This window comes from Budorcas taxicolor, chromosome 7 (genome assembly GCF_023091745.1).
Source record: "Budorcas taxicolor isolate Tak-1 chromosome 7, Takin1.1, whole genome shotgun sequence".
NCBI lineage: Eukaryota > Metazoa > Chordata > Mammalia > Artiodactyla > Bovidae > Budorcas > Budorcas taxicolor.
Window position 1 is genome coordinate 49,719,904 of NC_068916.1, and position 16,388 is coordinate 49,736,291.

Below are 16,388 nucleotides of genomic sequence, written 5' to 3' on the forward strand. Positions count from 1 at the left end.
CTGGTCACAGTTTTCCACACTTTGTGTTTTCTGGCAGAATTCCTCTACTGCTGTGTGCTTAGTATCCTAGTCTGTTTTCACCTTTGACCTTTCTTTCTCTCCCCAGGTGTGGTATGTAATAGTTCACTTCCTCATCAAGCCTTTTATCTTTAGAGGTAACCCTAGTCCAGAAAAGGGATTTCCTCACGAGCAGTATTTGGATATGATATGCATACTTGGCTGCTTTAGCTCCCCTGTACCATTTAAGCAACAGCCACCCAGTGAGGAAATGCTGAACCTTATAAGGTGTACAGGAGCTCTGGAATTTACCAGTTTGTCATTAAGGGTTTTTTGGAACATGGTGTAGGGGTGAGGATGGTGTTGAAAATAATAGTGAATAACTTTCAAAAGGTGTTTACTATGCACTAAACACTGTTATAAGCACTTTGTAAGGACAAATTTGTTTAATCCTCACAAAAGTAGTGTAAAGTAGATCCTATAATTGATCAGATGTTAATTTTATAGATGGAGGAACTGTAGTGTAGCGAGGTTAATTAATTTGGCACGGACATTCATCTAGAAGTGGTAGAGCCACTTTTGAACCTAAGCTGTATGGCTCCAGAAGACAGGCATATTGTTTAATCTGCTACTGTAATTCCTAGTGCCTAGAACACTGCCTAGATACAATAGTGTTCAATAAATACATGTTTAACAAATGAGAGAAAAACCTCATTTTGCTGTACTGCAGATCCATCTGGAATGGGATTCTGTGTGTGTCCGTAATCTGTTACTTTCTTGGGCTAGAACATCATTTGCTGAGTAGAAGTTTTGAATTTCTATTAGACTGGCTGCAGACTCTTCTTTGACTGTCAGGGTGAAATAGATGCTAGGGGTAAGGATCTGCCGTAGCACCGACGCTGGTTTTTCTGAGGAGGACTACTTCTGCCTTACATTGTCAGCTCTGCCTCCCTAAAATGCTAAAGATGGACTACTTTGATGTTTACGTTCCACCCACCCAGGTACACGAGCTTGTTGAGACAGGTTTGTTAAAAACATAGTGCTTCTTACCTAGTCTGTCAACTCTGATTTTCGTGATTATTTTTCTGAAAGTGTGAACAAATTGGTAATGGATAATATTGCCACTGTCTGTTTTATGTGTAAATCATGTGGACTGGATGGGTTTGACCATGGACAATTTTTTAAGTGTTGTCATTTGAATCCAAGAGAAGACATCTGATCAAAAGTAACTATGGCTGCAATTTTATATTGTTAAGAGGGACATGAGAGGAAATTGTCATTTGAATTTTCGGATCTTGGTTAGAAAGTGTTCTGGATTGCTTAGAACTTAGCTTCTGTTTCTTGGTTACTTGTGTGATGGTTAGTTCAAATTACTTTGGAAGGAGTCATTTCCACTTTGTTTTGTTTGTTCCTGAGTTTGTTTGGTCACACTGGGGAATTAAGCCTAAAGTAGACCAAGGAACTCTAATTTTGTATGTAATCTATTAAATTGCTTAATAGTTTGTTTCCCCCCCATTAATCTGGATTACTTACCAGCCCCCTGTATCTTATTTTTGGCTGCATTGGATTTTAGTTGCAGGATGTGGGATCTAGTTTCCTGACCAGGGATCAGACCTGAATTGGGAGCATGGAGTCTCAGCCACTGGACCGCCAGGGAAGTCCTAGCACTGTATATTTTGAAAAGTATTCTTATGATTGATCATTTTTCTTATTACAGTAACTAGTGCTGCCTTGTGATAGTGTCTGTTTTCCTATCTTTACTTAAAATCTAGTTCTTTATGCTATGGCAGAAGCACTTCAAAAAGAGAGAAGCTAGCACACTTTAGCAGTTAGGACAAATGATGGTAGCTGTCATTTTCATCATAGATTAAAATGCATCCTCCTTGCTTGTAAAAAGAAGTCTGTCAAAGATACGTTGTGGTGAGGGCAAGATATTCAGAAAATGCCACACAGCACGTGTAAGCCTAGCCCATTGTTGTAGCTTGAGTCTTAAAATGACCACCCTCTAACTCCATGGTGTCCTTTTTGAGTATTGAACCTCATGTAGTCTTTGGGAAGGTAGGAGTTTATCATACCAGGCCGGGAAGTAGCTCTAGGAAACTGAACGTGTTGAACAGGAATTGTGGCACCTATTATATAACTTTGGGTGACCACAAGTGTCTTTGCTAACCTTTGTAAAAGACTATGGTGATTTAGGCTGTGGATACTTAAGAAGTATCCACGAAGTTGATTGCAAAGTGTTTCTATAAAATAGAGGATATTATAAAGGCAAATGCCTTCTTAGAAAGCGTGAAAGTCCCTGAGGTTGTGGTGAGGGAAGACACTTAGGAAATGCCACACAGAACATGTGCACCAGCTGTTTAAGCATAATGGTGAGCCTCAACCCCCTGTCATAGCTTGAGTCTTGAAATGATCACTGGTAATCAAAATCCACAGGGTCCTGTTTCTGAATATTTAGCCTAATGTATTATGCTACAGGGCATTTGAAGTGCCATGAGCTATTACTTGCAAATTCATATTCCAAATGAGAAAAGAATTCTAGCAGGAAAAGTAAGCTGTCATATTGTACAAAGTTTCAATAAAGATGCAAACCTAAAACATAGTGAGATGAAGTTTCAGAAAAAAGCCAGTTTGGTGTCTCTAATGCTTAATTAGGAACTCATTTAGAAAGATGACCCATAAACAGTCAAGTCAGACTTTAAATTGAGTAATTGACTTTGCCCTTTCTAAGTCGGTTTTCTCTTACTGTTTACACGTGTTGTACTTTAAAAACATTTAAATTATACTCTAGGTCTCAGTTGATGACATTAATATTGAAATTCTAGGATCACACATAAAATAGTTGAAACAGTTGGTGGTCAGTTATGGTTATCACTTACATTTTTCTTCTGTGGTGGCAAATCCACATTTACTGAAGACTTAGTTTTCTCTGAGTAATTGCAATAATACAGGAATACCAGCAGTACTCCCTTCCCATCTAATTTATTGTTGGTATCACTTAGCATATTCACCCAGTTTACCAAGCAAATGCTGGTAGTTGAAACCATGTTAGGAACCTCAAATCATTTTAACTGTGGATTATAATTATGGGATAGAGGAAATTGAGAAAGAATAGTTCACCTAAGACTGCATGTCTATAGAGTATTATAGTGAAATATTAATACAAACCTTTTGGGTTAAAGTCATGGAGTCCATGGACTTCAGATTTATGCCCTAATAATCTGGGTCCTAAGGTGGTCTTTGGGATGGGAAAGGGGAAACAAGATGTTCTGTACTTGGGAGAACAGCCTTCCATATCCTCACCTGGCTGGTTTGAGTAGTTTGTGGTTTTGAGATATCTGTGGTATCTCATCCCAAATTTCACAAAACTCTCTCAGTGAACTTTTATAACTTAATAAAAAAGAAGTCCTCTTAATAAATTTTGCTGTATTTAAATGTCTCTTTATTTTTTGTATTTTAGTTGAAATAGGTATATCCATCTTAATAAGGTTGTAATCAAGATGCTCGTTTTCATGGTTTTGTTTTTTATTAGTGCTCTTCTAGATGCCTTACATGCATTGGTCCATTTAATCCTCAAGGAATTTGTAAGAGAACAAAATACTGCTCCTATTTTACAGAAGGAGAAAGTGAGTATGGAGAGTTTAAATAGGATCATAATAGTAAAAACTAGAGCTGGAGATTGAAAATCAGGTCTTTGTGTTTTGGGAAAGTTTAAACTCTCAGCTACTAAGTCATACTGTGACCTTTGTGATGAACTTTCAAGCCAAACTGTTAATGGAAATAACATCTAGTTAGCAGAAATTCTAACTTTTTAGAATTCACTGTCAAATTTGTATGAATAGAACCCATATTCTTGTTTTACTTTTGTAGGAACTGAAAGATGTGGGCCATCGTGATCAGATGGCTGCAGCCAGAGGAATCCTGCAGAAAAACGTTCCAATCCTCTATACTGCATCCCAGGCATGCCTACAGCACCCTGACGTTGCAGCCTACAAGGCCAACAGAGACCTGATATACAAGCAGCTGCAACAGGCAGTCACAGGAATTTCTAATGCAGCCCAGGCCACTGCATCAGATGATGCCTCTCAGCACCCGGGTGGAGGAGGAGGAGAACTGGCATATGCCCTCAATAACTTTGATGTAAGTTATACTTGGGATGAGACTTCAGGTTCTTGATGATCCCTCAAAGTTAACAGATTTGTGGGGAAATGTGAATAAGGCTTCTCATGATTGCTTGATTTCGACTTAGATTCGTAGTGTAAATTGAAAGAAATTTTATGAACCATCAGTCAACTTGATCTTGGCCTAAAGCATTTATCTTTTCTTCCCCCTCCCCGCCTATCCCTTTTCACCATCCCTTCTCTTTTCTTTTTTAGTTTTAGTTAAACTTCTGAATTTTTGTAATGCAACTTGTGTTTCCTTATAGGTCATTCTTTAGATATGAATTCAATTCATTTCAACCAAGATTTTAACCTTCTGGGAGATGTGAACCTATGGAAGATATAGAGGCAAAGTGCACTTAGGCTGTGTGCTCCAGATACTCACAGTCTAGTGAGAGTTACAGACACATCATAAATGACTACAGCAAAAGTGCTGTCATCTTAATCTTATTTGCCTAGACACACTTCTCAATAACTAAATTGTAATAAAGAAAATTGAATCAAGTGGGAGCAAATTTAGAATTAAAATACTTTGTTAGCATAATGCCATATAATCACTTTTTATAAATGATGCCCCAGATATGTTCTGTGTATATATTCTGTGCACATACTATCCTATGTGTCAACTCTAGTCGTAATTTTTGGGGATGCGTTTTATGGTTTTAAATTCCTACCCACAATGCCTCATGGCTTCCAGTAGATGGCAGCAGTTCAAGATATCTTTGTTTGTTTGTTTGTTTTGAATCAACTGTTAATTTAAAAAAAAAATTATCATAAGAGAAAATTACCTTTCAGGTGACAAGCATCCTTTCGTAAGTAGGAATGCTTTGAAGTACAGAATGAATATAATAGAGTGCATTTTAACAGTTTTTCTTGATTTTTCTTTCCTTTGTCTCACCTCTTTACTTTGGCTTGGGTAAAGACAGTGTTAAGTCAAAAGTCTATGATGTTAGAACTGAATTTTTACCCCGGAGCCTTAAACATTAAATGAACTTATAACAAATTCTTAAGATATATCTTACAATTAACTGGCACTGTTGTTTTTCCCCTTCAAATTTGACAGTATTAGCTACTGGCCTCATTCAAGGCAATAAGGGTTACATTTTGCCCTAAGTTGAGTAGTATCTATTAGAGGTCACTTAACCTCTTTAGGGTACAGTGAAACTTCATTCATAAAAGGAGGGGATTGGACTAAATGCTTATAGGTGTGTTGAAGTTCTGTGACTTAAAATCCTGTGACCATTCCTTCCTCCTTCCTATTGGTCATTGTGAAGAACGCATTGTGTATTCAGTTTTGACCGGAGAAATAACTGCAGTAACTTAGTCTGGTAAGAAAAACTGTCAGCTGTAATGCAGGTTAATATTAAACTGAAGGAATCATATGTTCAGTTTTGAAACGGATGATTTTTTGAAAAAGAAAGAAGAAATGTGTATTTATTGGAAAAGGGCAGGCTTTTTTAAGGGGGAAAAAAACTTAGCATTTAAATTGAAATCCATAAGAACATAGTCCCTATAAAGAAAAATAAAGGCAGAATATTTGTACAGACATTTATTGGTGTGAGGATGGATTGGATCAAGTGGAAAGTCTATGGAAGGCCAGTAGATCCTGTCCTGCGACTGTTGATGTTAGACCTTGTACCTATAGCTTACTTGTGACCTGACTTTATTCATCAGTGGTAAATCTTAATTTGAGTGGAGTTGGGGGAGTAAGGGGAGACAGAGGAAGAATTTATTTTTTTGGGGGCAGTTGTATCTTAGAGAGTGGCTTTTTTGGGACAGATTGCTGTCATCTCTTACAGAATACCTGAAGGTCTTTGAGGTAATAAAGTCTCTTAATTTGGAATTAGCAGAATAAACTTGAGACTGAATCATTTATAAACTTTGAAATGTATAAGGTGAGGACAGCTGAAACTGATTATAAATGACTTTTCTGAAACCTTGACAACAAAAGTCAGTGCTTTTTTGTGTGTGTGGTGAAACAGGTCTGTTACTATCATGTGACAGTTTTACACTCTGTACATAGAAAAAGAGTGCTGATGTTTATTTTTCTTGTAATTCTCATTTGGTAACTTACTATTACGATATCTGTTGACCTTTAGGTATTCAGATTAAGTAGCATGAACATGATTTTTGTGCTGACATATTTCTGTTTGCATTTGAGATATCATACCGTATTCAGACCACTTCAGCTTGATAGTATTGCTTCCAGTGCCTTCTTTAAGAAGTAATCCACCATCAGCCAACTCGTGTGGGATGTCCCTCATCTGCCAAGTATAACTTTGTTTCAGGCATTAATATTTTTGGTGTTATATATTCGTGTTTCTAAACAGCATTTTCCTCACCTTCTTGAATATTGAAGGAAATAGAGATGACACTAATAGTCACTAACGCTTCCTTTGCAGAAACAAATCATTGTGGACCCCTTGAGCTTCAGTGAGGAGCGCTTTAGGCCTTCCCTGGAGGAGCGCTTGGAAAGCATCATTAGTGGTGCTGCCCTGATGGCTGATTCATCCTGCACACGTGATGACCGCCGTGAGAGAATCGTGGCAGAGTGTAATGCTGTCCGCCAGGCCTTGCAGGACCTGCTCTCAGAGTACATGGGCAATGTGAGTAAGAGGAATTTTCTCTGACAGGTGTTGGTTCTGAGGTGTTTTTCAAAACTTTCTTTGAAGTAACAAGAGTTTTCTGTAATAATTGTTGGGTCTGAGGTATTTTAACTGTAACTGTCAAATGTGTTTTTAGCTTATTGACTTTTGGGTGGAGTAAAATTTTTCAAGGAATGGATAAATAGCTTACTGTTTGTCCCCTTTCTCCTCAACTTTTTAGTGTGAAAAATTTTAAGCTTATAGAAATACAGTAAACCCTTTATCTAGATTCACCAAGTAAGAGATAAATCTGTTTGTGTGTATAAATATATGTGTGTGTGTGTGCATATATATACCCCTTTTTTCTATGAAACATTTGAAAGTAACTTGTAGAAATTGTATTTCTTCACCTCTGTCTACATATTTCAGCGTGTGTCTACATGGATAGTAACCTTCAACACCCCTGAAATTCTTTTACCACATCTAGGTGACCATATAATTTTGAGCAAAAGGGAATATTGAAAATATTTATAAAAGATGAAGTTTCTTGAATGAACTGTATACAATGTGATAAGACTAGGTTTTTGCCAAGTAGAGCAAAGTCGGACATGACTGAGCAACTGAACTGAACTGTTGTGTTAGGTGAAGTGAGTAGTGTTTTTGAACTCTTAAGATTTGTGTTTAAAAACCAATACTGTGAAATTTAACACCTTTTTTTTTTTGGCTGTGGAAAATACTGTACTTGTTTTCTCTATCAGTAATGTCTTTTTTACTTCCTTAATACTGTTCCATTTCAATTATTTAATGCTGGTTTAGGGTTACTATAGTTTAGATCTTGTATCCAATATTTTACTGTGGTAAAGAAGGAATAAATTAAAAATTATAGTGAATCATTTTAAAGGGAAGAAGGACAATGCAAATTATTTCTAACTAGTGATTTTTGTCTACTTAATAGTTTTCAGGAAAAGATCTTTGGTGCTTTCTCATATGTTCATTTGCCATACATCTTGTTTGTTCATTTATATTCTTACACAAGTGAACATATAATGGTGGGTCCTGATGGAATTCCTGGGCTGAAGATGAATGCCTTCCTGTGTTTATCTTGTTTCTACCATATTGCAAAATTAGTCAAGCATTTTGAATTTTTTTAAGCCATTGCCATGTTTTGATCCTATGCAGTCTACCTTAGAAAAATGAGATTAGAGGCTTAGTTAAATCAGATGGAAAAAGCAGTTGATAAGTCAACAGTGAAAATGTGGGATGCATTTAAAAACCCATATGTAAGCCTGGAAATCAGAAAATATAAAAAATGAATAATTTGAGGACTCACTCAACGATATTGGAGTCTTAAAGAGGGAAACAAAGGCCTCATGGCATGTATGTGCATCAGTTCCCTGCTATCATGTACAGTGCTGAAGTGATGCGAAAGTGTCTAATAGTTATGATTGGGAAACCACTTTAAAAACAGCCTTTTTAGGGGAGAGTATGTGGTAAATCTGTTCTCGTTGCTCCATACCAGAGCTTCCTAATCAGTCTAAAAAAATATTCCTTCAGTCTTAGGTTTGGTCAGGTCTTGGGCTAGTCACCTCTTGGATTCTTTAAATAGTACTTTCTATTTTGTGCCATGGATGTAAGTAAAAGTGGGAAATATTCATTTATGCTGAAGATATGGGGACCATAATAGCCATCTTACATAACATCTTCCTCAGTAAGTGAAAGCTAGAACAGTGATTGATGTTGGGTAGAATTTAAAGGATTATGATGGGGCTTTTGAAGGGAATTATGTCAAGATTCAGAAATACATTTTAGAAAAAAATTTCTGAGCATGTTTCTCCTAAAGATAAAAATATTTAATAGTTCACTTGAATTGACTCACATAACAGTGATCAGGCTGTGTCTTGTCCAGAAGTACTGGAGTGAGGATAAAGTGGGAGGGCAGTGAAGCACATTTGAAGAAACCTTAGGGTAAAAGGATCTGCAAGAAGCAGAATCAACTGGGGATAGGGTTTCCTTATTCATGAAGCATTCAAAAACCTCCAGTGACAGTCAGAACTTACCTGGCAGTATCTTCTTGTCACTCAGTTCATACTGTGTGTCATCTGTAGAGTAGTGTGCTGGACACTGTGTAAGAGGAGGAATGAGGCTCTGGTCCTTCCCTTCAGAAACGTACAGCATGTCTACAGTACATTTTTTGGGAGTGCCATCATAGATTTTACTAAAATACCATGGGAATTGCAAGGAGGGTGAGTTTATTTCTAGCTGGAAAACATGAGGCAATTTATCAAGTATTTATTTTATAGTCTTTGCATTGAGCTTTACCTTGATTTTTAAAAGATGGTTCACTTTCAGTTTTGATTATTTCTTTTGAAAAATATTAGATGAGCAATTATGGTATATGGAGAATTGGGACAGTTTGGATTAATTAAAACTGGTTCAGTACATAGAACTTGTTGATGGAGTGGTAAAAATCCAGAAAGGCTCATGTATTTTTACTTTTTCCTCTTCTTGAATTCTCCCAGTCATGTCATAATTTTTATAGATACATGCTTCAAAAAATTTGTTGTAATTTCTTGAGCCTTCCTTCTTCATCCTGTGTTGCCACTTACGTTACACTGGTGTTTCCTCGGAGGCAGTGATTCTTTTTTTTATTTTTTTAATGAAGTTTTATTTTCAAAATGTACAGTTGATAAGATAGGGCAGTGATTCTTAACTTTGGATGGAAATTAGAATCCCTGGGCAATTTTTAGAAATCATGATGTCTAGATTGTACCCAAACTAAGTCATAATTACCAGATTCAGTTCCAGGCATCAGTATTTTTAAAAGTTCCCCAAGAGATATCAATGAACAGGTAAGGTGGAGAGACTGCTAGGATGGTTTATTACATTTGTCCTTTTTTGTCTCCATTGCCATTGTCTTATTCCAGGCTCTATTCATTCACTTTCTCCATTTCCAGTTTGTTCTACCTGCTCAGGTCAGTCTGAGCTTACGCGTTCAGTAGGACATTGTTCATTATGTTTTTAAAATTCCCTTCCTACTTGATTAAATCTAACCTGCTCTTCGTTCAAGGCTCACATTGTGTCCCCCCTGCCCCCGCCCCCATCTCTTTGCTGAAGGCCATTTCAAACTACACCATTCTATATTATTTCTTGCTACTTGAAGCAAGTAGCACTCAGTTGTTCCTTGAATTGTTGCTTAATTGTATTTCCTTTATCCGTGCAGTTTCTGCAGCTTGGTTTTAAACTCTTTAAAGATGGGCCTGTTTTAAAAATCTTCTCTCAGGGTCCAGTGTAATGCTAGAAGAGATACTCAATAGGTGCTTGCTTCATAAGAACTCATGCTGACTTGGGAAAAATGGATAAAGTGAACAGTTTGGGATATTCTTGGTGCTAGGAATACATTAGTGAAAAAAATAAAGATTCTTGTTCTTATTGGTCACGTTCTGGAGCGTTATGGAGGAGGAGGCCATGGGTGGTTTACCCTTGCTTCTGGTAGATTTTTCAGTTTTTCAGTATACAGATGACATTTTTGGAAAAAATTAAATCAGATACTCTGAAATAAGCAGTGAGGGTAAATGATTATAAGGTGGGGGCCCAACTCTCTTTTAAAGGCTCCAAGGGCCAGAAGGTCAGCAGCCTTGATGCTGCTTCTTGCATTGTAGTTTGGAGAGTTAACAGGTGATGTTAGATCTGTTGCTGACTTACTCTGAAGCTTTAAGAAACATTGATGTTAAAAATAATTCATTTGACTCCTGCTTTCTTAACATTATGGAAATACTTCAGATGCCTGACAGTGGAGGGTTTTTGACTGTTCAGTGGATCTCTGTAGTTTCACAAATGACTTCCCAGGTTTCCTTGATATGAAATGTGGTTATTGTGGTTAAGTTTAATTGGTTCTTGGTTTATCAACCTAAGATTATTCTGCCTGTGAGGATTCTAGGGAAAGAAAAACAGCTTGGATGGGTTTAAAAGTGAATGGATTGAAAGTGAAATGTAATTGAATTTGAAAAAAGTTTATTGCCACTTTATTTTTCCTAATTGAAAGTCACACATGTGCATTAAATTATTGAACCACCATTGCTACTAACATTTAGGTATATGTATTTCCAGTTTGTCCATTTTCTTGTATGCATTGTTTTCTAAATTTTAAAATAATGTTTTAACCCCCTTAATATTCTCTACATAGTCATAAGATATTCATAGAATGTTCAGACTGTTAAGTTAATGGGACATCAGTATGGATGGACCTGGAGGATATTGCTGAGTGAAATAAGCCAGACACAAAGGACAAATCCTCTATGATCCCACTTCGATGAGGTTCCTAAGAGTTGTTAAATTCATAGAGACAGAAAGGAGAGTGGGAGTGCCAGGCACTGGGGGAGATGGGAATGTTGAGTTACTGTTTAATGGGAACAGAGTTTCAGTTTGGGAAAATGAAAAGTTCTGGAAATGGATGTGGTGATGGCTACACAGTAATATAAATGTTCTTAAGACTTGTGACCTATATGCTTAAAATTGACTAAGATGGTAAATGTTATGTTATGCAGTTAACATAATAAAAATAATAATGAACAAAATGAAAATACAAACAACCTGAATGTTAATTGTTAAATGTTAAACATGTTAAATTTAACAATGTTAAATGTTAAACCAGGGTTTAACCTGGTTAACAGGTTAAAACCGGCTACTAGTTAATGTGTTCAAATTTGTTTCTTAAATGTGTACTTGACTTTGGAGCCCAATTCTGTGTTATAATATTCTCTGAAGATATTTCAGTGCCAGTGGAACACCTCCTTCTGAAGAGCTCTATACTTGGTACAGCTGAATTCTTTATTTCACACTCTTCCTTCTGCTAAGGGATATGCTAATCCTTAATGTGGTCCTTTCTTCCTTTGTTAGGTCATGTGCTTTGAGTTTTTCCCAGTAGTAGAATTTATTAGGACCAAACTTATTTGTTTCTATTACCATACTCATATTCCCCTCAATAAACAAGTGAACAACTCTTCCCCCCCATCCAAAACCCTCTCCCCCCCAAGTCTGAAAATTCTTAACACAGTGTCTGAAACATAAAAGACCTCAGTCTTTGAAGTGAATTCCATTTGGGTGTGTTTTGTTTGTTTTTTTGCCACATGCACAGCTTATGGGATTTTAGTTCCCTCACTAGGGAGCAAACCTAGTACCTCTGCAGTGAAAGGGCAGAGCCCTAACCATCACACCACTAGGGAATTCCCAGAATTCCACTTGGCTGGGACCTTAGCAATCTTGTCTAGCAGTTCAGTCATGTGCTGAGTTACTAGATTTAGAATTTGTAATAGGTGAGAAGAAGTACATGTCTTGGGCTTGAGTAGCTTTGGCTTGGTTCCATCCAGTGTGGTAACCAGTAGGCATATGTGGCTATTGAGCACTTAAAATGTGACAGATCCAAATTGAGATGTGCTGTGAGTGTAGACTATACACCAAATTTCCAAGACATACTTCAATGAAAAAGCTGTAAATACCTCTATCTCATTGATAATGTTTTGGATATATTGGGTTAAAATTTGTTCTTAAACGTATTTTTTTACCTGTTTCTTTCTAGCTATGGCTACTTGAAAATTTTAGATTATATATGTAGTTTTTATTTCTTGCTTGCCTTATATTTCTCTTGGATAGTTACAACTACTGGATAGCCAACCAGTTAAGAGGAGTAGCTAAAGAGTTAAGCCATCAACTTCTTCCTTCAGTGTCTGGATGGTAACTTACATAGTAGCTATTATAGCTTGTATTTTTTTATACTTTAAACTAGTTTTAGGCAGAATAAAATTGGTACAGCTTAAGACCTGGTGAGGATGATATTGCTTAAGGTTAAATTTGTCTTTGTTCTTGCCCTGAAACATTGGAGGCAGTGATTTTAGGATCTTTAAAGAGTAATGAAGTAACTAGACATTTTTTGTATTGGACTGGGCCTGTATTTGAGGGGTTTGATTATGTTAACATATCAGGTATAAAATTTTTATCTGATTAAGATAATAGATATGGAATGTATGAATAAGGTGCAGTTAATGTTCGCTCTCAAAGATAGATTGTTATTGCAGTGAAGGGAAGCACTTAATCTAGATGCTGATCTCTTCTCAGTTTTGCAAATGCTTTCCTGGAACCACTTTAGCAGAGCCAGAGCTTCCAAGCTTTGGAAGGACTCTTCGAAGAGCTTGTTACTGCGTTATTTTGTGGCTACATTTCCTAATTTTCCGAATTAGAATCGGTTATTTTATTTCTGATTATAAAATTCTCTGTTCATTATCACCATTTTTGGTATATAGCATGCTAGACTTCATTTGGACGGTGTGTGTATGTACACATTTATCTGTTCTTATTGTTTCTTTTTTTGATAGCAGAACTAAGGCTTATTGTACTGTTATAGTGCTTACCATATACTGGTCATTGTGCTGAGAGACAGATATTATTACCTGTTTGACTACCATAATAACCCTTATTGAATTGTTACTTGCTCAGAAATGTAATCATATAGCTGCGGTTTGAACTCATATCCCTGTGATCCGAAAAATCTGAACACTTACTAGTTTTATTATAATGCATCTTTGTAAGTCAGAAAATAAGATTTTATACCATCCTCTTTAATAATCATGGAATTTTTCACTGTATAGCTCTATAAATGAAACTTATTACCAAATACTTTACAGTAAATAAGGTAAACCCAGGTCTTGTATAGCTGCTTGAAGTGAGCTAAACAAGAAAAGAAAGCTCTTTTAGAGTATCCTGCAAAGCTAGACTCTCTGGTGTTGCTTGATGTCATAGATGTTTCAGTTGGTTCTGTGATATGCAGCTATAGGGCCTGAGTTTCGTTATAAAATACGCTACAATTTCCATCTTTGTGTGAACCCTTGGGTTTCCTGCAGTAGACTCTTCCCTGTATTGCTAGTCCGTAGTTCTGTAGCTATATGATTTTATTGATTTGTTACTGTAAGCTTCGGAGAAGGCAATGGCATCCCACTCCAGTACTCTTGGCTGGAAAATCCCATGGATGGAGGAGCCTGGTGGGCTAGAGTCCATGGGGTCGCTAAGAGTCAGACACGACTAAGTGACTTCACTTTCTCATGCACTGGAGAAGGAAATGGCAACCCACTCCAGTTTTCTTGCCTGGAGAATCCCAGGGACGGGGGAGCCTGGTGGGATGCCGTCTATGGGGTCGCACAGAGTTGGACACGACTGAAGCGACTTAGCAGCAGCAGCAGCAGCAGTGTAAGCTTTTCTGTGATCTGCCTAGCATATTTGGAGAATTTAGGTACAAATAGATGTTGCATTGAATGCAAAATTCACACATGTGTAGGACTTCTTCCTCTTGACATTTATGTAATTTGGAAAGCATATTTGTCAAAAATTGTATGATTTTCTTGTGGTGTGAGATGAGAAGTTTAAAAGACCTTAAGTCTGAGGAAGATGTCTCTAGTTGTATTTTATATTGCTTTCTAAGAGGTGTGAGGTACTTCTAGCTATGCCACTCTGGCATTATGAATTGCAGTATATAACAGGCAAGATCTAACCTTTTGTACACAGAAAGATGCATGTTTATATGTTAGATAAGATGGCACTGGCTTAATGGAGCAGTAGTGGAGCAATCTCTTGAAATTAGGATGATGGAGCAGGGCCAGAAGCCTGTCCAGTGTCAGGCTGCAGATGGATTGAGTTTTAGCCTTTACCTTAATAATGTGATTCTTTTTTTTGAGGTAATGATTCACTTAGGACTAGTTTGACTGAGAGAGTGAGTTGTTGGAGGGAGGGGGGTACTTTGTTTACTACAGTATATACTTGTAGCAAGTCTTGATCAAAACAGTCAGTTAGGAACAGTGTTGGTCCGAAGAAGACCTTTAGTGATGCCCTGGCGGTGGGAACAGGCACTCTGGTCGGAGATACATGTAACACACCAACTTACTGTGACCTAGGAAAGGCTGCCAAAGATGTCTTCAACAAAGGATATGGATATGTCATGGTCAAAATAGATCTGAGAACCAAGTCATGTAGTGGAGTGAAATTTTCTACTTCTGGTCATGCTTGTGCTGATAAAAGGAAAGCATCAGGCAACCTAGAGACCAAATACAGGATCTGTGGACTGACCTTCACCCAGAAGTGGAACAGACAGAAATCACTTGGGAGAATAAGTTGGCTGAAGGGTTGAAACTGATCTTGATCCCATATTTGTACCGAACACAGGAAAGAAGAGTGGGAAATTGAAGGCCTCGTATTAATGGGATTGTTTCCATTTTGGCAGTAATGTTGATGTAGATTTTTCTGACCAGCCATCTGTGGCTGGACTGTGTTGGCCTTTGAAGGTTGGCTTGCTGTCTATCAGATGAGTTTTGACACAGCCAAATCCAAACTGTCACAGAGTAATTGTGCTCTGGGTTACAAGGTCACAGACTTCCAGCTGCACACTCTTGTGAATGATGGCACTGAGTTTGGAGGGTCGATCTACCAGAAGGTGAATGAGAAGACTGAAATGTCAATAAACCTTGCATAGACAACTGGCAGTAACAACACCTGCCTTGGCATTGTTGCTAAGTACAAGCCGGATTGTAGAACTTCTCTCTCTGCTATAGTATACAATGCCAGCCTGATGGGACTGGGTTACACTCAGACCCTTTGACCAGGAGTGAAACTGACCCTGTCAGCTCTAATCGATGGAAAGAACTTCAGTGGAGGAGGGCACAAGGTCACACTGGGATTTGAACTAGAAGCTTAATGTGTTTTGAATAAAGCATCAGCTTTGTTCCTGGAGGTGAAAAGAAATGAACCCACTATGTTTTGACCTTAAATTTCGAAGGTGTGAACTTTTTATTCTTCCAAAGAATTGTAATCCTCCTGTAATCCAGCCCTCACTGAAGTTCAGGTACCGAGTCCATCTTAAGGGAGGTGCTTAAAGGCATGCCTGGAGGTTGTCACGTTCGTCCACATTTCAGTTCAGTTCCTCACTTTTCTTTTTAGTGTGTTCTTCAGTGATGGTGTAGTGTCATGTTACAAAGGAGTTGACCATCATGTCCTGCATGTCCCACACCACTTTTTCATGATCTGGTAATATATTGATCTCTGTACGGTAGTAGAAATCTTTGGTTTTGCATCAGAGTAAAATAAACCCATCACATTTTGGGGGGTGGGGAAGGCCAGTTACCTCTGTGATAGTGTTTGCATTATCCTTTTTCTTCAACTATTTATCAGTGATATTTGACCTTGAAAGTATAGAATTATAAATTTTAGAATTTGAAAGTAACATTAGTGATCATAGTGACAAATTAAACTTACTAGGTAAAGTCTTGCCTGCCATCTGTTTTTGTAAACTTAATGGGAACGTAGCCATGCTCGTTCGTTTATGTACAGTCCATGGCTGCTTTCCCACTGCAGTGACATAGTCACGTTGTTGTGACAGAGATGGAATGGCCCTGAAAGCCCACAGTATTTGCTATCTGGCCCTTTACAGAAGTTTGCCAAGCTTTAATCTAGTCCAGCCAACTAATTTTTTTGAAGGTTTTAAAATACAAACTCAGTTTTTCTTATTGGATATGATATCATTTAGGTTATATATTTCTTCTTAGATAAATTCTTAAAGTTAGTTGCTTTTAAGGAATTGGTCCATTTTATCCATTTAATCAAGTTTTAT

General features: G+C 37.4%; 1 protein-coding gene and 1 pseudogene across 1 annotated transcript in view; both read left to right on the forward strand.

Annotated features, from left to right (window-relative positions):
* CTNNA1 (catenin alpha 1) overlaps nucleotides 1–16,388 on the forward strand; it is a 179,781-nt gene that overhangs the window by 61,494 nt on the left and 101,899 nt on the right. Inside the window, exons 6-7 of the mRNA XM_052643775.1 lie at nucleotides 3,868–4,137; nucleotides 6,560–6,763. Coding sequence (XP_052499735.1) covers nucleotides 3,868–4,137; nucleotides 6,560–6,763 — 474 coding nt within the window. The remainder of the gene's footprint in view (nucleotides 1–3,867; nucleotides 4,138–6,559; nucleotides 6,764–16,388) is intronic.
* On the forward strand, nucleotides 14,695–15,476 carry LOC128051250 (voltage-dependent anion-selective channel protein 3-like; annotated as a pseudogene).